We start from the raw sequence: 24,760 nt of genomic DNA on the forward strand, positions 1-24,760 counted from the left end.
GCTCGAAATATGTAGTCATTAAACCGGGTTTAATATTTTTTCGTTAAAATAAAATGTTAAACCAAAAATAAAAGTTCAGTTCAGAGTTATTGTTAACTGAACATACACACACATTTTATTTCAAAGTGTCCTTGTTACACTTACTATTATAATAGCAATAGATTATGCATAATTGCATGCAAGTAACTCTAAAACCCTAATCCTAACCATATAGTAAGTACATGTAGTTAATAAATATTACTCAGTACTTAAATATATAATTACACTGTAACAAGGACACCTTAAAATAAAGTATAACAAAGTAAAAATTAAGAAAACATAAAATGTGAAAACTACTGAAATTAAAATATTAACAAAACTGTACAAAACAATAACTCTCATAACACTTTAAGGCAATATACAATCTGCATGCTTAAAACATTTATATTGCATCATACTATAAAAACCATCAATATTAAAAAAAGTTACAAAAGTCAAGACTTAGATTAATATGTTTTTATTCTTTGCATTGTTGCAGCTGTATGTTCTTTTATTATTTCTATACAAAATGTACAAAATTGGGACAAAAAAAAAAAAAAGTTAACAGACTTTGGAAGCCATTAACAAATAATGGTGGATATGTAAATCAGGTATTAAAGGGAACTTTTATGTCCAAGTCTTAATAACTTTAATACCATTTGCTTAATTACATTGTTTAAAGAACATAAAATAAAGCCAAAATTAAACTCATTAAAGTCAAGCAAAGAACCCAAATCTATTAAATTAGCCTGTTCTGCAATATTTTACTACTTGAGGATATCCAAATATTGAGGATTGTTACTACAAACTAAAGCAATCTATGATGAACGCTTCGTGGACGAGGTATGGCATCAATTATCTGACCATTACAATCTAACTAAATTATATAACTGACATTGTAAAACTGATCCCTTTCTGTTTTTCTCCTACCCTTCCTTTCTGAACCAAAGTGAACAAAACCAGGCTTAAATTCAAACCATTTCCCAACTTGAAAATAAAGGCTTTCACAGGAAGGAACTTCAAAACAAAACAGTCCTCCTCAGGACATTGGCATGTTGCGCAAAACCATGCGAACTATGCAAAACAACAACACGCACTTCCGTGAATAACAGCAGAGCCTTTTGTTAACTTACGTAACTACTTGCCATTATTTTTGCTTGGATGCTTTGGAGGTTTCACGTAACATCTAAAACCAACCGAACCCATCCGGAAAGTGAAAGAAAAAAAGCCTGTTCGTCCATACTGCATAAGCACACACTGCATCACACATCAAAATTCAAAGTGTCAATCTGCATATGCCACTTCTGTAATAAACCTCCTTACAACCATCTCCCCAACATACTGATATCCCACCACAACCCGGTTATAACCAAGCATTTGGCCGGTTCGTACACAACATTAAAGAAAACTGAGAGAGCTGACTGCGTATGTAAACTTTGCTGGTTTTATTTTACTTTAAGGCTCATCTAGCCGGGCATGAGAAGAGATGGCGATTTCCCAAATGGCAGAGTCGTCTCTGGGCAACATCTTTGAAATGGTGGCATGGAGCTAAGATGGGGGTCTGAAAATATTAGGCTTTCACTAAATGGAGCAAACCCAAGCCAAAGTGCTGTGAGACGAGCATACCACGGAGAGGAAAGAGGCGCTGAGCCATTGCGAGCTATTGCACACTGAGGGAAACTGCCCATGTGACTGTGACAGATCACTTCAGACACCAAACAGTCTTGTGGCTGGACGTCCGACGAGGGGTTTGAGTAGGAAAGAGCAGAGATGATGGAGCCCCAGAGACAAAGCACCATATTCTGATAGGACGAAGAGGTAAAGCCCTGCTGATCTGGCACAGCGGTGGGCCGCGGCTTCAAGCTGTCATTGGTCAGGACGCAGCAGTGGAGGTTTGAGGTTGGGCGCGGTGTGTCCTGCAAGAGCTCGGGGAAAAGTGCTGGTGTCTGAATGGATGTGTGCTTCATCAGGTCCAAGTAAGTGCGGCTGGAATTGGGAAGACGGCCGAGCTGGTGGATGACGGCGGAAGAAGCGATGAGACCGGCTACGCTAGTCAAGTACAGGAGACCCAATATACAGGTAACCTGCAGGAGAGGTAAAGAACACAACAAACGGTTAAAGATAGCACTTCACGATTAACTGAAATAAAACTGAAGATCATAATATGGCTTAGTGTGATTATTAGATCGCACACCGTTTAATTCAGTTAAATAAATAGTAGCAGTGAGTTTCTGGTGAAGCACGTTGATTTCAGGGTATATACAGGAATCATGAAGTTAAATTTAATACCTTTTAAGACCTTTTTTTTAGACTCTTAACATACATTTTAAGACCTCTTCGCCACTCCAAGTTTTAACCGGTTACACTGGTGAAACTTTAACTTACATGTACTATATATTGATTGTAAGACAGCACAACTAAAGTCTTACTTTGTGATAACTGCTTATCAATGCAACATAATTCAGAAGGGTGGGAACGAAGCAATTAATTGAGGGACTAACCCAATGCAACCCAAGAAGCAAGAATTAATTACAAAAGATGTATTTGTAAAATCAACTCTTATAACGGTCTGCAAACCATAGCTCTTTTGTAGAACACTTCTCATGACAAACAGCTGACTGGTCAGACAGTTTACCTGCGATTACGATGAGTGCTTGATTTGATGCAGACCGTCAGTAGTCTGAATGATCATAAAATAATGATCTATTGCATCATTTTAATTGGGCATCCAGTAAAAAACAGCCCAAAGTAGCGCAATGACCATGTCCCAAATATCAAAATATGTAATTTCCATCCCTAAAATAAATATTTTACAGTCACTGTACATTGACCATAAACACAGCTCAAAGGCTTCCTACTAGTGGCCCTTCTTCACAAAACATTTAGCAGAGTTTTATTTCAGGTAGAATGTAATTTATGCAATATTTCAAACCTTTAACCCACGGGGGGGAAACCAACCCAAGGCAACAGTTTAAAAGCAGCCCAATTCCGTGGGGAAAAAACAACCCTGCATCCAACATGAGATGCAAGAGTCAGATTTGACTGATCACGGGTCGAGAATAAGGAGAGATGACTGACAAGATATTGGAGGATATGCACCTCAACAGATCCTGAGCTCATTGACAAATATCGTGAAAAGTGCTCCCTTTACACAGTGCGTGCGCGATTGCAAAATTGAAAGTGAAAGTAAACTGGGACTGCGAGCGCTCATTCAAAAGTGCCTGTTCATACCTATTATCTCTGGCTTTTATTCATAGATTTATTGAGGAGTTGTCTTGTTTTAGGTCTGAAATCTGTTATTCTGAATATGACATTATTTATTGACTATCTTTGGACTTATTGTAAAGCACATTAGTGAACAATTTTTATTTCCAATGGCGCTATATAAATAAAGTTTAAGTTGAAAATAAAAGATTTAATGTTTGATATTAAAGAAATTATGACAGCCATAAACATTACTACTGTAAATTTAGAGCCGTACTGTAATTTATTTTGACAATTTAAGAACTCTTTTTTATTTTAGTGAAATTACAATAGTAATATTTATTTTAATAACTGAATTTAGTAATAATAAAAATTGTGTCATTATAACAATGTGACTATAAAATATAATTACTATCGTTTTATATTGGTACATAACCACAATTTTGCTCAAATCTTAAATTAAAAAATTAAATAAATAAATGCTTGTGTGTGTGTATATTATATACAATTTTTTTATTTTTTTTTTATTTCAGATTTACTGTTTTATGACAATGTTGAGTGTGATGTCAAAACAGGCGTCTGTCATGCCATATTTGAATAAAATAATATTTCAGAACAACAAACAAGGAAACTTTTCACCAATTTTAGTTGACTTGGAATACAGTGCACATCATATGGACTACTTTTTAGGTGTATTTAGGAGTTTATATGGATTTAACTGTGATTAATGACCTTGGTAAAGTGCTGGTAGATAGCTGATAGAGCTTCCCTCCAATTGGTTTGCTCCAACAGGACGCAGAGATCTGTGTAGGTGAACCAGCCTCGCTTCATTCCTTGTCGCTCCGCAATGCTACAAGGACAAAAATATTGATCTTTTTACACTGGAACATAACCAAACAACAAAACGAGCATGTGTAAGGGCCTTGAACTTTGTCATATGACACACAACTTAAGAGAAATGTACTGCTAATCCAACTCACTCTGATAAACAGATTAGACTGCAAAGGGCAACTGCATTAAGTCCAAGTGAGTCACTGCCCAGTAGGCTATTTAAACAGGTCATGACATTAAAATTTGTCCTTGATTTTTTGAAAAGAAGAACAAAGATGTATGCTGTGACCCCTTAAAGGCCAGTAGGAGTGTTCACTTAAACCATGTGACTCAGTATAATTTGAGATGTACTGTTACGACACAGTAGTGCATGTTAACCAACCTGCTTTCCACCTGACTGAGGACTTTAAAGAAGTCACTGGGCTCGGTGAAGAGGTTCCAGTCCTGTAAATGAGAAAGATCTTGTTTCAAATCAATTTCTGTAGAAAACTCACTACCAGAAATGCAACCTAATCTAGTATTAGCTTTAATAAGTGTGTATGAAAGGACAAAACAAGTCGAACTACTGTAAAAGGCCATAGTTCTTTGGAAAGATAGAGAGTCACGCTTACGATCGCATTGAGGAAGTTCATCTCCAAAGTGTTGACAGTCTGAACATCCAGCTTGGCCGCAGTGCCCCACTCATCGTTGAAAACCTCCTCCTCTTCTCCTTCATCATACAAATACTTACTGGCAACCATCTGGAGATAACATTAGAAATTCAGAGAAGCAAATAAGGGTAATAAAAGGTTAGTAAAAATTATAAATCCTTGGATGTGCATACCATGGATATCAAAAAGAGGTCTGAGGATGAGATCTGTTGCAGGTATTCGGGATTTCTGTGTCGCAGTCTTTCAATGTATATCAAGGCCAACATCATAGCGCAGGGAGATATACATGCTTCCCTGTAACAAAAAAAACAATTTGAGATTAATACAGTGAAAATGCATCATACACAATATTTATTAATGAGATTATATTTCAAAATCAAAGTTAAGGCGATCCTACCTGGCTACGTGTGCAGCGTATTTCTTATGGAGTTTCCTTATAGGACTTGGGGCAGATTTTTGGAGCAGTTCCACAGCAATATCTAGAGGAAATACAATGATGAGTGATCAAGCAGTACTGAACACACAAATAAAATAAACTGTTATATGAATAGAATATGCATGATGAAAAAAAAATATGTACCCAAACATGTCCCTATCTGGGAATTCATTGATATAGAAACTTTACATGACCCAAAATATTTTTATGCTATGACAATTTGTTAATATGAGCAATATGTCTCCCCTGTATTTAATTTTTGATATTAAACTGAATTCTAATAATTTTAAATGTGAGACCCTGGACCACAAAACCAGTCTTAAGTAGCACGGGTATATTTGCAGCAATAGCCAACAACACATTGTATGGGTCAAAATTATCGATTTTTCTTTTACGCCAAAAATCATTAGGCTATTAAGGAAAGATCATGTTCCATGGAGATATATTTACGGTAGGAAATTTTTTTAAATATCAAAACTTAATTTTTGATTAGTAGTATGCATTGCTAAGAACTTCATTCGGACAACTTTAAAGGTGATTTTCTCAATATTTAGATTTTCTTTTTTGCACCCTAAGATTCCAGATTTTCAAATAGTTGTCCAAATATCTCTGCAAAATATTGCCCTATCATAACAAAACCATACATCAATGAAAAGCTTTCAGATGATGTATAAATCTCAATTTCAAAAAATTGACCCTTAGGACTGGTTTTGTGGTCCAGGGTCACTTATGTATAAATAATTAAGCCATAATAAAATATGACTCAATTATCAAAATAATAATTAACATGCAAATAACTACACATACATATACACACACAGTCATGGCCAAAAATATCAGCACCCTTGCAATTCTGTCAGAAAATGCAACCCTTCTTTCTCTCAGAAAATTGTTGCAGTTGCAAATGTTTTGGTACTCAAATGTTTGTTTAAAAAGTCAAATCTGATACAAATTTCACACAGAACCCAAAAAAATCCACTGGACAAAATTATTGCCACCCTTAACTTAATATTTGGTAGCACCCCCTTTGGAAAAAAATTACTGAAATCAGTCGCTTCCTGTAACCATGAATGAGTTTCTTACACCTCTCTACTGGAATTTTGGACCACTCTTCTTTTGCAAACTGCTCCAGGTTATTCAGATTTGAAGGATGCCTTCTCCCAGATCTCTCCACAGGTGTTCTATGGGATTCAGATCTGGACTCATTGCTGGCCATTTCAGAACTCTCCAGCACTTCGTTTGTAGCCATTTCTGGTGCTTTTTGAAGTGTGTTCCGGGTCATTGTCCTGCTGGAAGACCCATGACCTCTGGTGGAGACGCAGCTTTCTGGCACTGGCCACTACGTTGCACCCCAAAATTCTTTGGTAATCAGCAGATTTCATGATACCGTTCACACAGTCAAGGAATCCAGTGCCAGAAGCAGCAAAGCAACCCCAAAACATCTTTGAACCTCCACCATGTTTGACTGTAGGGACTGTGTTCTTCTTTTTCTGTAAACAGTGCCATGATGTCCTTTACCAAAAAGCTCTACTTTTGTCTCATCTGTCCACAATACGTTCTCCCAAAAGGATTGTGGTTTTGTCACATAAGTTTTGGCAAACTCCAGTCTTGCTTTTTTTATGCCTTTGTGTCAGCAGTGGTGTCCTCCTGGGTCTCCTACCATAGTGTTCTTTTTCATTCAGATGGCGACAGACAGTGCGAGCTGACACTGTTGTACCCTGTGTCTGCAGATCAGCTTGAATTTGTCTGGAAGTTAATCAGGGTTCTTTATCCACTGTTCGAACAATCCTTCGTTGTAATTTTTCATTAATTTTGCTCTTCTTGGCTGTAAACCTCTTGATGATATTGCGCACAGTGGACGCAGGAACATTAAGATCTCTGGAGATGGATTTGTAGCCTTGAGATTGTCCATGTTTTTCCACAATTTTTTCTCTCAAATCCACAGACAACTCTTTACACTTCTTTCTTTTCTCCATGCTCAGTGTGACACACAACACAAAGGTTGAGTCAACTTTTCTCCATTTTAACTGGTTGCAAGTGTGATTACTATATTGCCCACACCTGTTACTTGCCACAGGTGTCTAAATACAAATTACAGGAGCATCACATGCTTGAAAAGCAATTATTTTTTACAATTTTGACAAGGTGCCAATAATTTTGTCCAGCCCATTTTTGAGTTCTGTGTGAAATTTTATCAAGTTTGACTTTTCTTCTCTTTTTTTTGTGTGTTGTTGCAGTGCAAACAAAAACAATAAGCACGTGAATACCAAAACATCTGCAATTGGAACAATTTTCTGACAGAATTGCAAGTTGCAAGGGTGCCGATATTTTTGGCCATGACTATTATTTATTATATATATATATATATATATATATATATATTAGTTTAGCTTGTTGACTCACCTGTCATGGGATATGATAGAGCATCCAATGGGCTGTCAGAATCAAGACCATAATACAGTCGTTTCCTCACTCTCTCTGACAACTGCTCGTGTCCAGGTAGAAACTGATCATGATTACACAATACAAAAACATGGTTTAAATGTCGAATATCTTAACAAAAAATGTAAAGGAGATCTATTAAGACTACGTAATATCATTAAAGCAGCAACTTCACTATTGGATATGTTTCTGCTATCACACCCAAACACTGGGCCTCTGAGTGAGCCTCGAACTAACGTAGATTAACTAACGTTACTCACAACAAATAGTTAACGTACTGTCTTACATACAAAAGCTATTTGCTGTATTTAAGAATAATTCATTTCGTTCAGTCTAATATTCTGGGTTTTAAATGAAAGAAGACGTTAAAACGCATTTAAAGTTTTTACATAAGTCAGTTTCGCGTGAGTTCCTCAGTCACCCGCCAAAACAGCGGAACTAGAACAAAAACACCAGCGATACTGACCGTAAACTCCTGGAAGTCAGAAAAGATGAACGTTCGCTCGTCAAACAAATCGCCAAAATCCATTTTGGGTCTCCAGCATTGATTTAAAAGGACTGAAAACACAGAAAGCCCGAAGGTAGGCGTCGTGGAATCGCTCTCTCTCTGCCGTGACAGCTGCGTCGCGACGTATTCACAATCACAGTTACGCACCATGCGTTCATTTGCGTAGGGCGGGACTACGACCTTCGGTCAAACATTTTTATGGTGTAATTTGAATAAGTTTTTTTAAATAACTATATAGTTTTATGTCTTACCTAATCGCTGTGTATTTCTAATCCAAAGTTTCCCAATATCACGGACCAGCATTGCAGCGCTGTACATGTTACTTTTCTCACCGCTATTTTTAATGGACCAATCTAAGTAGTTTATGATTAGTCACTATGGCATTTTTTAAAATTAATTTATTTGAAATTGCGCAAGAAGGATTTTTATTTATATGCCAAGTACTTCGCAGTAATAGAGCAGCAGATTTAAACGATTACATGTCAGGTGTGTAAAAATATCTCCAATAACACACTGATTTGAATGACTCAATAGTTTGCCCTGTTTTTGGCCGTAAAGCACCCCCTAGTGTAAAAAAAAAAAAAAAAAAAAAGGAGGAAAGTCTCTTTCAGTGCGTTCTAATACAAACAATGCAATAGTAATAAACTAAATATTTTCTAAAATAATTTTATGGATTTTTATTTCTAAACAAAATATAAAGTAAATACGTATGGCATTTTAATGTACATACAATATTTTACACACAAAACAATGTGATCAATATTCACAAAGAGCATATTAATATAAACATACTCCCTTCGTTGCCTTTATTGCACAATAAAATACATACAAAAAAATCTTCACAGACTTCCTGTTACGACTGAGTTTTTTTATCCGCTATTTCTCCACCTGTTCTTTGAATAATCAAACTACTACAAGACTTTTGTCCGGAAATCTACATAGTACAGCAAAAAACACCCCAATGGCTCATTTCAACCTTGTCCCCTGAGTTTAGTGTCAGTGCTATAAAGTGAGCAAGCTCCCATGTCCCTTAAACTGAACAGAAGCTGTACAGTATTGCATCTAAGCAATAAATAATCACTCCACACACACAGCATAACAAAATGATCTTTAAGCGCACAAATGATCACAGAGTAAAAAAATCAGACAAATGTGCACATAATATATCAGGAATTAACATGAAAATTGATTGAGGAAATGACCCCCCCCCTGCCTATAACCTAGTCCTAAACTTAAACTTAGTATGTATAGAAAGTCAAATATCGGTATTTACTGTTATACAATGGCACCAGAAATATAATTATTCATTTTCAAATAAAATCGCAATGTGTTCTGATGTAGATCATATATACAATTACAATCAGTTGCTGAATGTTCGCTATTCCAAAGAACAGCAAAGCATCAGAAAATCAATGCAACCAGAGAAGTCCACCGACCGATTAAAATAAATTAACCCCACTGTACATTCAACATACTTAAGTTATAGTAGTTGAAGGAGCCATAATTTTATACTCAGCATTATTTTATACTCTGTCAGTCTTCTCTCATATTAATAAGCATTATGAATGAAGTTTAAGGGAAATGTAATTGCAAAAAGGAATATAAAAAAGGACTTAAATATCTCATAAATAAATAAATCCTTAGGCATTTTGGATCATTTTTAAGAACTGGCAAAAAAAAACAAAAAACAATATGACATTAAATCATTATCGTTCTAATATGTCAAAACAGCATCGGACGAGCTTAAAATGCACACGAAACCAGATCTGATTGCGCGTCTCGTGTGCCTAATGTCCCTTGTGTCCTGCAGTGGATGATTGCGGCTGTAGTTTCTCAGATTTCCTGTCTTTGGTCTCGGTGTCAGAGGCCGAGTCTGAATCCTGCGCCTGCTGCTGTTTGAGCCACATGTCACAGTACAGGCCTCCCTTCGCCAACAGCTCATCGTGCCTACCACAAACAACAATACTGGACTTTAAACACATAGTTCATGTATTAACTTTGTCTAAATTTGTGTTCAGTATACCAGTAAATAAACCCACCTTCCTCTCTCCACAATCTGTCCATCACGAAGTACAAGAATCACATCGGCTCCAATCACAGTCGACAATCTACAGTGTGCAAATCAATGAAGCTGTTATACAATATTCATGACTTGTTTTATCACTATAATAATTTATTTGATTTAATGATGTGTTTACCTGTGTGCCACCACAATCGTAGTTCTGTTGGTGCAGACTTTAGCCAGTGAGGCCTGAATATTTCGCTCGGTCTGTGTGTCTAGAGCAGATGTGGCCTATGGGTAGATTAGAAGATGAGTAAATTAGTCAATCAAGACATTTTGTGTTTTACATAAATCTCTTTTACAGTTTTTGTTCTAATCACAAAAAGACAATCGCTTGCTTGTTTTCTATTTCTGTCCAAAATCCCTCATCACATATCAAACTAAAAGTTTGGGGTCAGTAAGATGTTTAGAAAGACGTCTCTTATGCTCATCAAAGCTTATTAATTAATTAATTGAACAAAAATAAAAACAGTAACATTGTGAAATATTATTACAATTTAATATAACTTTCATAAGTGACATTTATTCAGGATTTTCCCATAAACAGAAAGTTCAAAAGAACAGCATTTATTTGAAAGAGAAATCTTCTGTAAGATTATAAATGCATACATGTGCCATAATGCAAACATATTTTCATTTTTATTATCAAAATATTAATTTCTTAAATTTTCTCCAAACTCTTGAACAGTCATGTAATTGCACAGCATTATCTAATTTTGTGAAAACAATTAAAACACTTCTCAACAAGAAATCATGATAATTCCCACATAGCGTATGCATTCTCCCATAATGCACTGGTGATGTTGTACCTCGTCGAGGAGGATGATCTGTGGCGCTTTGAGGATGGTGCGAGCGATGGCGACTCTCTGCTTCTCTCCGCCGCTCAACTTTAGCCCCCTCTCACCCACCTGAGTGTCATAGCCTACAAATAAATATTAATTATGAATATCAGCTATATCATCTAGTTATTTTAGTACCACTGAGATATCATTATAGTATCCATTTTAATTTTATATCCATTTTTTAGTTGTGTTTTTGCCATTTAATTAGTTTTTATCTTTTTTAATTTCAGTTTTAGTTTCAGTTATTTTAGTAAATGCTGCAAAGTTGTAGATTTTGTATACATGGTTCTCACCCTCCGGGAAGGTTATGATTTTGTCATGGATGTCGGCGGCGATGGCAGCCTCCTCCACCTCCTGGTCAGAAGCAGTAACTCGACCGTAGCGGATGTTATCTCGAATGTTGTCATTAAACAGGACGGTATCTTGAGGTACGACGCCAATGTGAGCGCGCAGAGAGGACTGCTTCACCTGAGACACAACCAGACGTGCCACATTTAGTGCAATTTAAATTGCTATGACAGGAATTTAAAGGTCTTTGTTCTTGTATCAATGGCAGGTTCACCTTTGAGATGTCTTGGCCATCTATTTTTACACTCCCGCCCTGAACGTCATAAAAACGGAAAAGCAGACGGATGATGGTGCTCTTTCCTGATCCAGACTGTCCAACCTGAAATAAACCAAAAAAAGTGATTACACATACACTAGTGGTCAAAAGTTTAAGTTTTTTTTCTAATACGCTGATTTGGTGCTCAGTTATTAATAATGGTTCTTATTATTATTATCAGTGTTTTGCTGTTTTGTTTTTTTGTGGAAACTGCAATTTTTCTTTTAGGATTTTTTAATGAATAGAAATTTATATATATAAAAAAGCAAAAATGAAAAAAATCTTCTGTAACATTATAAATGTCTTTACTGTCACTTTAATTCAATTCAATGCCTCTTTACTGAATAAAACTATTAATATCTTTTTGTTTTTAAAAACTCTTTGACGGTAGTATATCATGATTTGCACAAACATATTAAGCAGCACAATGGTTTTCAACATTGATAATAAGAAATGTTTATTGAGCAGCAGAGAATAGAATAGAATAGAATAGAATAGAATAGAATAGAATAGAATAGAATAGAATAGAATAGAATAGAATAGAATAGAATAGAATAGACTTACAAGTGCAACTGTTTGTCCAGGGAGAACGGTAAAAGAGACGTCTTTTAGAATCTCCTTGCTGCAAAAATATCCAATTCTGAATATTGCTTTTGGAGACACAAACTACTCTAATAGTAATAATAAAATTAAAAATAATAGAAACGAATATGACTGAAGCTACTCACCCTTGCATGTAGCTGAAGAAGACATTCTCAAACTCTATTTTTCCCTGGCTGTAGTTGAAGTTTCCTGCATTGACGTCATCCTTCACCTAAATCAAATCATCATGTCTTTAATTATCCGATACTTCTGCGAAATAAATTTCAATGAAAAACCTTCCACTCACCTCCTCTTCCTCAGTGAAGAGCTTGAACATGCTTTCCATATCAATAAAAGAATTCTGGATCATTCTGTTAGAGGAAAGATACACGTTTACTGTTTGTTTTTGTTTTTTTAAATATATAGTTATCTATACACAGATGACAAAAGCTTCATGCCTGTAGTATGTTCCAAACCAGTTGAGAGGAGTGTAGAGCTGGATGATGTACGTCCCAAACAGCACATAATCCCCGACCTGGAAGACCACGATGAGTTACATGGAGTTCATGTCACATGACAAACAAACCTTTACAAAAATCTCTGCTTGTTCACTGCTCATTGAAATAATGTTTTTTTTTTTTCATATTTCTGTATTGGTTTGATTGTTATGTACCGCCTTATCGCTTTGTGCCAGCTGAATGAATTAACCACCACAATCCAATAAAATATGAGACAGTGAACTGTGAGCATGAACTCTGACATGTAAACAATAGTAAAACCTCAGTCTGAAGTGGAAATATGACAATGGCATTTCAATCACAATCTCATAAATCCCTGGTTGGAAAAGTAATGTAGTGCATTAGCCTGTTTATGAAGCAACACTGAAACCTTAGAAAGGAGCAACATGTAATTTAACCGATGTGGTGTTACAGGTGCGTATTTATCGGCTGTTTTACAATGACTTTGAATGTGGCTCATCCAATCAAATTATAAAGTCAGAAGAACTGTCCACTGTATACATATTCACTACCGTTCAGTAAGATTTTTGTTGTTGTTGTTGAAATGCATCTCTTATGCTCAACAAGGCTGCATTTATTTGATTAGAAATACTTAAACAGTAATATTATGCAATTTATTTTCTATTTAAATATATATTTAAAATGTAATAATTTTTTCCTGTAATGCAAAACAGCATTTATTTGAGTTAAAGATTTTAAGTTACGATGAATTTAATGCATCTTTGCTGAATATTAAAAAAATAATAATCTTTTAAACAGTAGTGTACATTTATGTTCCTTCTTTCTATTTATTTAATGTTCATACCTGAAACTTTCCCTCTGTCACGAAGTACGCACAGAGCAGAGATCCGGTCAGAAGACCCAAGCCGATGATGAGGTTTTGTGTTTGATTTAAGAGCGCCAGAGATGCGTTGGTCTTCCACTCCGATATCTGAGCAAAAGAAAAAGTGGCATTTATTTATATTACTGTGAGCTCTTCAACATTAAATTCATTTCAAATCAATTTCTTTAAAATAAAGATGAAATACAACAAATGTTGTGTGGAGAGCAGTCTAAAAATATTCTTAACAAATGTTACCTGATATTTCAAGATGGCATCCTCAAAGCGACCCACTTCATAACTCTCTGCATTGTAATATTTCACCTGTTGACAATATCATAATTTAATCACAGCATATGCATAGCACAAGTTTAATAATTCTTGTAACACACATTCTGACACCTTAGTCAAACAAATTGAAGCCATACCGTCTCAAAGTTCAATAAAGAGTCCACAGCTTTCGATTTGGCATTGTTATCTTGAGTGTTCATATCTCGCCTATATTTGGTTCTCCATTCAGTGATAACAATCGTGAGAGCTGACAGAGACACAGATAACAGCAATCAATCAATAAATCAAATGCTGATCTAGTATATTTCCATTCTTCTTTCTTTAGTGACTCTTGAGATGAAAGAATCATAAACAATACTGCACTCCATTTTCCTGAGTTTAGGTATATTCAGAACTACTGTACACACTACTTGTGCAGCATACTGTTCACATTTTGTGAATTAGCTGTAAAGTAATATCAATTGCTATTTTAAAATAATTTTTATTAATAAAATCATAAAGTGAGACCAAACAAGCAAGATGCATAATGAGATTAACTGACAGTGCAATTTTGGTATTATTTATATACTACTTAAGTATTTTTAATATTAGCTTGAATTTATACTGAATTCATATTTTCTGTTTTCATTACATTTTTAGTTAACATTTTAGTATTTTGTTATATGGTTTTGTCATTTTTCATATTTTTCATCTATTTAGCTTCATTTTTATTTCAGTTTTACTTTTAGTAATTTTAGTACTTTAACTTTAGTTGTGAAGGCAACATTTCTAATTTGTTCATTTATGTTTTTTAAGTTTTTCATCTAATGTTTATATTTTGTGTCATTTTAGCTTCGTTTCAATAGCTCAAAATGATTTTGAATCGTTTTTAGTTAAACATTATGCAATGGTGTGACAAAAAATATAGCATAAATGTTTGCATACTGCACTCTGTTTCAGATGCTACACTTTCAGAAGGCAGTGTATACAGTATTATGTTCTGCACAATATGCTTTCATACAACCTAGCCATTATCCCAACCTCCAGTTACACACCCGAACCAGCTAGACAAGATATTCAAATTTAATTTGCCATTGAAGTGTAAACAAGACTTTGGTTACATGACAATAACTCCATATGCATAGTTATTCCATTACTTAAGAGTTTTAATTTACTTAACCAGAAAACACAGAAAAGAAGCAACTACAGTATCTTCAGCAATGTGTGTGTTCATGTATTCACATTTAGAAATGACCATTGTTAGATACTTACTGAGGTAGAGGGCCATGCAAACGAAGATTATGAGGCCAAACCAGGCATTGAAATTGGATATGAAATAGACAATGGCGATGACAATGTCAGCAATAGTGGGGAAGATGCTGAACACGATGTAGCTGTCGGATTAAACAAAAAAATTATGCATATATATATACTGTATATATTTGAAGGTAATACAAACTGAGATCACTTTTACTGCACAAGCATACTATCTGTACTTAAGTTTTATATGCATGAATGCTAACGCATTCAAGATTAATATTGCACAGCGACCTACTTGACCTTGTTAATACTTGCATTGCAGTGCTTGAGATAAGAAGGTCTGTGGTATCAAGATGCAGTATAATCTAAAGCTAATGCTCATTTTAAAACATTTTTTAGATCTGACCTCAGCAGGCTGTTGATGGATGAAGTTCCCCTGTCGATGCTTCTCAGGACGTCCCCTGTGCGGCGGCCCAGGTGCCAGCGCAGAGACAGAGAGTGCAGATGAGCGAAGAGACGCACCTGGACCACGCGGTTAGTGTACTGCTGCACTCGAATCCACAGGAACGAACGCATGTTACTTACAAACCCAGACGCTCCTGCAGATGGGTTCAAATGGAGATCAGACTGTAGTCGGATTCTAAAGGATATTCCACATTACACTACAAAGACATTAAATTGGGAGATGTTCCCTCACCAGCTCCACCTCCCTGCAGGAACTTCAGGAACGCATAAAGACACACTGTAGTCGCCAGAGTCTTCCAGGAGCTCCCGTCTGTCAGCTGGTTCACTGTTACAGGAGGAAATCAATGTATATATATATAAATCAATACATATATAGAGAGAAACTTGCAAAAGTATTCACACCCCTTCATTTTTTTTCATGTTTTGTTATGTCGCTGCCTTATGTTAAACTGCTTTAAATTACTTTTTTCCCACATTAATCTACACTCCATACACCATAATGGTAATGCAAAAAAAAAAAACAGGTTTTAACATCTTTGCAAATTTATTAAAAATAAAAAATTTAAATGATTCCATTGCATAAGTATTTATACCCTTGCCTGGGACAGTTGAAATTTAGCACAGGAGCATTCACATTGCTTGTAGATGTTACTACACGTTGAGTGAAGTTAACCTGTGGCGAATTCAACTGAAATGGGTATGATTTGGAAAGGCACACACGTCTTAATAAAAGGTCCAACAGCTGATAATGCATATTAGAGTAAAGACCAAGCCCTGATGTCAAAATAGCTGCCTGTAGAGCTCAGAAACAGATTTGTGTCAAGCCACACATCTGGAGAAGAGTTCAGAAAAAATTCTGCTTCGTGGAAGGGTCACAGAAGCATGTAGTCTCTGTTGCCCTTAATGGAAGATGTCTGAAACAACCAGGAGTCTTCCTTTGGCCTCCTGGCCAAACTGAGCAATTGATGGAGAAGGGCTTTGGTTAGAGTGGTGACCAAGAACCTGATGGTGACTCTAGCTGAGCTCCATGATCATATGTAGAGATAGGAGAAACCCACAGAAGGACAAACATCCCTGCAACACTCCACCGATCTGGGCTTTATGGTGGTGTGGGCAAACATTACTTGTGTGTGTGACTGAATCATTTTTGGTTTGACTGTATATATCATAAATAATTGATCCTTGACTAATATATATATATATATATATATATATATATATATATATATTATATATATTTTAGTGCTGTCAAACGATTCACATCAAAATAAAAGTTTTTATTTACATAATATATCTGTGTACTATTATATAAATATACACACATACAGTATATATTTAGAAAATATTTACATGTATATATTTATATTCATATAATTTATATTATATATAAATACAGTATATTTAATAAATAAACATTTTTCTTAAATATATACATGCATGGGTGTGTATTTATATATACATAATAAATATACACAGTACACACATATACTATGTAAACAAAAACTTTTATTTTGGATGCAATTAATCGCGATTAATCATTTGACAGCACTAATATATATATATATATATATATATATATATACAGTGGAGCAAAAAAGTATTTAGTCAGCCACCAATTGTGCAAGTTCTCCCACTTAAAAAGATGAGAGAGGCCTGTAATTTTCATCATAGGTATACCTCAACTATGAGAGACAAAATGAGAAAAAGAAATCCAGAAAATCACATTGTAGGATTTTTAAAGAATTAATTGGTCAATTCCTCTGTAAAATAAGTATTTGGTCACCTACAAACAAGCAAGATTTCTGGCTCTCACAGACCTGTAACTTCTTCTTTAAGAGGCTCCTCTGTCCTCCACTCGTTACCTGTATTAATGGCATCTGTTTGAACTCGTTATCAGTATAAAAGACACCTGTCCACAACCTCAAACAGTCCAACTCCAAACTCCACCATGGCCAAGACCAAAGAGCTGTCAAAGGACACCAGAAACAAAATTGTAGATCTGCACCAGGCTGGGAAGACTGAATCTGCAATAGGTAAGCAGCTTGGTGTGAAGAAATCAACTGTGGGAGCAATTATTAGAAAATGGAAGACATACAAGACCACTGATAATCTCCCTCGATCTGGGGCTCCATGCAAGATCTCACCCCGTGGGGTCAAAATGATCACAAGAACTGTGAGCAAAAATCCCAGAACCACACGGGGGGACCTAGTGAGTGACCTGCAGAGAGCTGGGGCCAAAGTAACAAAGGCCTCAAATCCTGCAGTGCCAGACGTGTCCCCCTGCTTAAGCCAGTACATGTCCGGCCCGTCTGAAGTTTGCTAGAGAGCATTTGGATGATCCAGAAGAGGATTGGGAGAATGTCATATGGTCAGATGAAACCAAAATAGAAACTAAACTTGTCGTGTTTGGAGGAGAAAGAATGCTGAGTTGCATCCAAAGAACACCATACCTACTGTGAAGCATGGGGGTGGAAACATCATGCTTTGGGGCTGTTTTTCTGCAAAGGGACCAGGACGACTGATCCGTAAACGAAAGAATGAATGGGGCCATGTATCGTGAGATTTTGAGTGAAAACCTCCTTCCATCAGCAAGGGCATTGAAGATGAAACGTGGCTGGGTCTTTCAGCATGACAATGATCCCAAACACACCGCCCGAACAGCGAAGGGTGGCTTCGTGAAGCATTTCAAGGTCCTGGAGTGGCCTAGCCAGTCTCCAGATCTCAACCCCATCGAAAATCTTTGGAGTCCGTGTTGCCCAGCGACAGCCCCAAAACATTACTGCTCTAGAGGAGATCTGCATGGAGGAATGGGCCAAAATACCAGCAACAGTGTGTGAAGACTTACAGAAAACGTTTGAGCGCTGTCATTGCCAACAAAGGGTATATAACAAAGTATTGAGATGAAATTTTGTTATTGACCAAATACTTATTTTCCACCATAATTTGCAAAAAAATTCTTTAAAAATCCTACAATGTGATTTTCTGGATTTTTTTTTTTCTCTCATTTTGTCTCTCATAGTTGAGGTATACCTATGATGAAAATTATAGGCCTCTCTCATCTTTTTAAGTGGGAGAACTTGCACAATTGGTGGCTGACTAAATACTTTTTTGCGCCACTGTATATACATATCATAAATAATTGATTCTTGACTAAATAAGAGTCTTATTCTGTACCTATGTTCTTGTAGTAGATGGGCACAAACACATTAATGGCGCGCTCCACTCCCAGCATCCCAAGACAAAGCAGAACCAGCAGCTGGAGCAGGACGCTGCCTTTAGGCCACATGTACGGCAACAACAGACGCACCTTCTTCCCAAAATCTTTCCATGCAGACTGATTCTCAGTAGAATTACCCAAAAGAGGCTGAAAACATGCAAGAGATGCAAAAATAAGATTAATTATTATTACATAAGTAAGATTTGACAGTGAATGTAACGTCTTACTGCTCCGTGCTCCACATCTCGCTCGTCTTCATTGACCAGAAGCATGTACGGACGGCGTGGCAAGCCTGGAGCTTTGAGGCCTAACAGGAACAGCAAACCTGAGCTGAAGTACCGCACCAGCCAGAAAGCAAACTCCATCTGCAGACAATGAATATTATGTATTTATGATGATGATTTGCTATTGTTTGTATCTGCTTGAATCATGCATCTCTCTGATATCATCTAAAGAGTAAAGACATTACTATAATGTATCTCACATTTTGTTTTTGTCATCAGCTTTTAAAAGAAAAGGTCTTCAAAGTTTTCAGATTTTTAAAAGAATAAAATATTATGTTGCATGGATTTGATTGCAGTTTATCCAGTCCAGCGTAGCTGACTGAATTTGTCTTCTGTAATTAGTGAGTTACCAATTAAACCATACATCAACGGAAAGCTTATTTATTCAGCTTTCAGATCATGTATAAATCTCAATTTCGAAAAATGGACACTTAAGACTGGTTTTGTCATCCAGGGTCACATATGAGGCATTTAACAAATTTAAAACAAAGCACATACAAAACAGTTTTAAATATGAAATGTTTTAATTTAAATCAAATTTAAAAATGGGAGTTATAAAAAAAAGACTGAATTTTAGATTTTAGAATATTTATAATTATAATTTAAAATATTATTGATAATGTATTAAAGGTTAACTAACAATAATTAATAACAGAATATTTAATTATAACACACACACAGCTATTTGATTGACCTGAGATAATTACAATGGTAAATGTAATAATAATAAGCTGTATACACAGTTGTACAAATTAACTGCAGGAAAAAAAAAAGCTCAATTATTTTAATTTAATTTTATTATATATGTACATTTGCAAAGCTTTTTTTATTTGAAAACTGGACTATTTTTGTAAATGCTTTTTAGGAAAATCTGGCCAATTAATTGCCATTTTTACAACATGCACTCAACATTCAATGTTTACAGTAAGACTAGAATGAGCAGAGTGAAACTTCCACGTCATGAAGTGTCACAAAATCTGTTATCTGATTGGTCAATCTTGAACAGCTGGGGTGTTGCTAATGCAAGCGGGAAGGAAACGCAGCTAGAACTGACCATGACTTGACAATATTTCCACATGTCACTGTCTACTATTTAAAGACACATAATGACTCAACAATATTATTTTTCAATGACCATCAAACTTGACGGAATTGCTGAGCCATTGCTGAGTTGTTAAACCTAATCTGCTGGATCCTGAAACTTTATTGTAAATAAATAATCATTTCACACTATTACTATAATGCTGAGTCATGGTGTGTGAGCAGGATTCCTACACTTTCAAACACTTCAGAACAATGGCATCAGTGCCAAAGGTTATGGTACAAAAACTGATGATAATACAATATACAATACATTAAAAAAAAAAAAAGTACTACATTCTGATGCATAACTTAACATAATTCAATATAAATTATGTTAAAGAGAGGTAAGCCATTACTTTCCACTTGGTGGATGATAAACAGGCAAAAAATCCCCTATCCTTACATTAATGCAACATATTACCATATGCAAATTTTCATTAACATAAACAGTCACACACGCACTTACCTGTTGATCGGATGTTTCCAGAGTCCACCACCACCGAGGGCTCATCCACGACACAAACGCCAGGTTTTCGGCCGCAAACGCTACAGCCCAGTACAGCAACAGTACCGTACTGTGTCCTCTGGTTCTGTCCCGCACCAGAACCCTCCTCCTTTCCAGACGCAGCAGGGCCACGGCCCAAATCCAGCCCAGCGTGGAGAGACAGCCGTACACAACCACGTACCCCGGCAGCTCTGCACTCCGAGCGATTCGAAACACCATCCAGCCCAGAGCCTGCAGGACGAGCAGCACCGACAGGCCCACCTGGAGCCGGTAGAGTCGAGAGCGAGGGATGAACTTGGGCTCCATGGCTGTGCCGTAACGGCTGTAGCATACACACAGAAACGTGCCAAAGAGGAAGGAGAGGGTGAGGAGGACGGATGGCACCAGGGTGAAGTAGAAGCACAGAGTCAGACCGCCCTCCACCCAGACCTGCTGCATGGAGACCCCCGCTTCACAGTAACTCTTCATCTCCACCATGATGATGATGGTGGACCCACACAAACAATATCTGGAAAAAACAAAACGGTGAGGAAACCTGATCAACTTTTATTTCCCACAACCAAAATAAATTCTATGGCACTGCATGCATTCCATATTAACAAACTATCATGTTTACTCCAAGGTATTTACTATTAAAAAATAGCAACAAGCATTTCCCATTTTCATTTAGATTAATTTGATGTACTTAAAAATAATGTGTGGGGGGGGTGTTTATGTTAACACATTTCACTTTAATGGCAATGAAAAGAACTTATGCAATGCCACTAAAGTGAATTTAATAAATTAGGAGCCTGATAAAAAAATGCTCATTTTAGAAGAAAATTTAAAACAGCACTTAGAGATGATTTTGCATCTTAACTCTTCATATATAAATGACCAACTTACTAATACACCACCGTGGTACATTGCATGCAAAACATGGTATTACCACGCTACTGTACCATGTTCGATCCTGACAGTTCTTCTTTGTAAGTGTCATTTATTACCATGCATATCAAAGTAACATAGTATTACGATGTGATACCACGCACATATAAACATGTGTTAGGCCAATAAGATTATGAACTAACCTGTTTCAAATGTCACTGAGATCCTTCTAGACTTTCGCGTGCGTCCTTGAATAATTATCCCCTCAGATGAACGTTAGTGCTAAATCAATTAAAAGTCTGCGTTTGCTGTATGTCCTTGCAGCCTTAAACTCACACCGTTCAACTCCACCGTCCATGACTTACACAATAACACCGGGACAGACCGACGTCACACCAAAAACAGGGGTTTGGTAAGACCTATAATGGACTTCTCAGGGTCCTAGCGCTCCTCGCTCACACCGCTGTCTTGAGCGGCGTTACTTTTCTCAGCGCTAATAAGAATGGTGCAATCACAGTTCGTTGTGATTACTAAATGATAATTTAAAAGAAAATCATTTTATTCATTGCGGCTGCAGTGGATTTCCACTGTATGTAAAATACCAAATGTTAGGGTTAATTGACTTGAAAGATTATATATTTTTTTATAAGTAAATGTCTACGGTAAAACAAAAAAACATCCTAAGATTTGAATGGGACTCAATGGAAGATTAGGCTTTCAGAGCAGCCGAGCGCCCCCTGAAGGAATAAACTCATTAATTTTTTATTATTATTTATTATTATTATTATTTTATTTTAATTTTTTATTGCAAATACAAAAAAAAAAAAAAACACAACGATAATTAACATTAAGAGAGAAAGAAAAGGGGGATATACAGACATCACAAAAGCTTAGACATCATAAAAAAGTAATGATTCATGTTATCTTAAAATTTTTTCTTAGACTTTATCGTTTAACTTACACTTTATTTATTTATTTTTGCTCCAAACTGAAAATTTACCAGCAGATGGCAGCATTATACGGGCTATGTTTGTCTTCTACTTACTGAACGTATGCAGTATAGGCCACTTACACTACACACTACCACCTTATATTTTTGGTAGTATGTGCAGCAGTATAAATCAAATGCATTTATATTTGACTGTCTAATCAAATAATGGGTAAACAACATAATTGCTGACATTACTTTTAGGTTCATTCTTCATGGAAATGGAAGGTCAAGTCGTCGCATTGCATTGTCATCCAGATATTCCATGCATTCAGAACATTCAGAGATTGTGCATAATATACTGTACATACTACTACACACTGTAACAATGGTAAGTGTAGCACAGCAGTGTGCTTTTGCAAACACAGGCTGTGTCTTTGTTTTGCATTGTGCTGAGGGTAGGGTAACATACTTCTGCACACTTCACACGTGGAGAAAAAAAGGAAACCTTTGCTACTCTATTTATTTAATTCCTTCACTTGGTTTTGAATGTGCATGTGTGTTTCTAGTTGAATTACACAGGTTCATATTTTAAAAAAATTAATTAATCAACAACGAAGACATGAGGGACATGTGAGACTAGGATTGTGTGTCCTTACTAGAATAAAGAAAAACAAGATATGCTCACACAGAGCATTTTTGAAAGCTGTGGGGAATTATAGAGGATTTTGCGAAGGAATCGTGTGTGTGTGTGTGTTTCTTGTTTCTGGTTCATGTTCTTGTTAATTCAGCACTGGAACATGTAGTACACATTTGTCCTTTGCAGCAGAAGAACGGTAAATATTCCAGAGGTACATAGCAAAGACATTTGTTAGTTTGAATTTATGCTTTACTATAAAGAAAACAGTCATATAAAATGATAGGGTTAAATATCAGGGTCAAAGGTCATCATCCATGGTGGTTTAGATGTAACATCACAAACCTGAATGGCTAAAATGTCTTATAAAGGTTTGTCCATGTAGCAGACAACAAGCATCAAAAAATTAAATGATATATATGAACACTTCAAAATGGAAAAGTACCTGACTGGTAATAAGTCATCACCACAGAATCCAGAATTAACTGCTGAAATGACCTCTGTGTTCCTTCATTTTACCAAGAAAACTGGCTCACCATTTCCTGAATACACTGAAGTGAAGTCTGTGATCTGAAGACATGTATATGTTATTAATAGAGGAGGTCAGTGAAGCCCAGACTCTGGGCCATTACGCAGACTAACAGGAACTTAATTGTTTCCTGAGTGTCTGGAACTTGGGCTGCAAAAGAAAGGTAATTAAATCTCCTCCTCCATTATGAACATTTCATTGTTGACGGGGGTCTTCATTAAGGGGGTTAATTATGAGCTCTGACAGGGTTCGTCTCGCTTCATGACAGGAGGCCTTTGTCATCTTTATCTGGGTTGGTCTACCTTCCTCATTCAAATACTAGAGGAACAGGGTCATTTGCAGAGAGAGCACAATAACTGAAGCGCTTTATTAGAAGACAGTTAGGCTTCTCATAAACACAACGCAAAAAGGAAATTACACAGTGTAAATATTAATGAAAAATAAAAGTGTCAAAATTGTGCATGTTTATGCATTAACACATTTTTAAACAAATTCTAAATTAATCATATATTCATATAATGACAAAAATATTATAGATACATTATGTTTGTCATTAAAAAATACAAAAATATATTTGAGATACAGTTACAAAAAAAATCTAATGTACATATCAAAATGCACATATTCAAAATATATTATCTAAAGAAGTTTTGACTCTTCTCTATCTTATTCTAAGGATGTTTAGACTTTTTTCAGGAAAACAGCACAAAATCTGAAAAAGTGGATTTTTTTTTTGCAGTGTTCAGGCACCTTTTACTCTATTATAACTTTTTTTGTCAATTTTATTTATTTATTTGTATTTTTTTTTTTTTTTTGCATTTTGCAGCTGTATCAATCCATAATGTTAATATACATACATACTGTACATATCTATATCAATATTTATCTATCTGTTTGCAGGCACTTCTTACTCTTTTATAACTTTTTTGTCCATTTTTTTTATTGCATTTTATTGTATAGCTGTGCATCAATCCATAATGTTAATATACATATATAACTATTTCTATATCAATATCTATCTATCTATCTATCTATCTATCTATCTATCTATCTATCTATCTATCTATCTGTCTCTGTCTGTCTGTCTATCTACACACACACACACACGTATGTAAAGGAGAACAACAAAAAAAGTTACATATTTGCTTGCCTTTATGGCTACTTCAATCAATTTAATTTATTACTTCATTTTAATTCC

General features: G+C 35.8%; 2 protein-coding genes across 2 annotated transcripts; both read right to left on the reverse strand.

Annotated features, from left to right (window-relative positions):
- Positions 1-486: 486 nt before the first annotated feature.
- On the reverse strand, positions 487-8,256 carry cnppd1 (cyclin Pas1/PHO80 domain containing 1). Its single transcript, XM_058775730.1, has 8 exons — positions 8,048-8,256; positions 7,543-7,645; positions 5,101-5,182; positions 4,877-4,997; positions 4,665-4,793; positions 4,436-4,497; positions 3,955-4,072; positions 487-2,102 (listed from the first exon to the last, which is right to left on the reverse strand). The coding sequence occupies exons 1-8, from the start codon at positions 8,237-8,239 to the stop codon at positions 1,485-1,487; spliced, it is 1,425 nt and encodes a 474-aa protein (XP_058631713.1). The 5' UTR covers positions 8,240-8,256; the 3' UTR covers positions 487-1,484.
- Positions 8,257-8,845: 589 nt separating this feature from the next.
- abcb6a (ATP-binding cassette, sub-family B (MDR/TAP), member 6a) lies at positions 8,846-21,868 on the reverse strand. The gene is made up of 20 exons (XM_058775608.1): positions 21,672-21,868; positions 20,563-21,109; positions 18,957-19,094; positions 18,687-18,876; positions 15,745-15,837; positions 15,454-15,646; positions 15,060-15,181; positions 13,946-14,055; positions 13,776-13,841; positions 13,503-13,628; positions 12,638-12,714; positions 12,487-12,550; positions 12,326-12,411; positions 12,162-12,219; positions 11,556-11,660; positions 11,287-11,461; positions 10,961-11,073; positions 10,288-10,382; positions 10,129-10,197; positions 8,846-10,036 (listed from the first exon to the last, which is right to left on the reverse strand). The coding sequence occupies exons 2-20, from the start codon at positions 21,076-21,078 to the stop codon at positions 9,877-9,879; spliced, it is 2,556 nt and encodes an 851-aa protein (XP_058631591.1). The 5' UTR covers positions 21,079-21,109; positions 21,672-21,868; the 3' UTR covers positions 8,846-9,876.
- Between the last annotated feature and the right edge of the window lie 2,892 nt (positions 21,869-24,760).

This window comes from Onychostoma macrolepis, chromosome 01 (genome assembly GCF_012432095.1).
Source record: "Onychostoma macrolepis isolate SWU-2019 chromosome 01, ASM1243209v1, whole genome shotgun sequence".
Classification (NCBI taxonomy): Eukaryota; Metazoa; Chordata; class Actinopteri; order Cypriniformes; family Cyprinidae; genus Onychostoma; species Onychostoma macrolepis.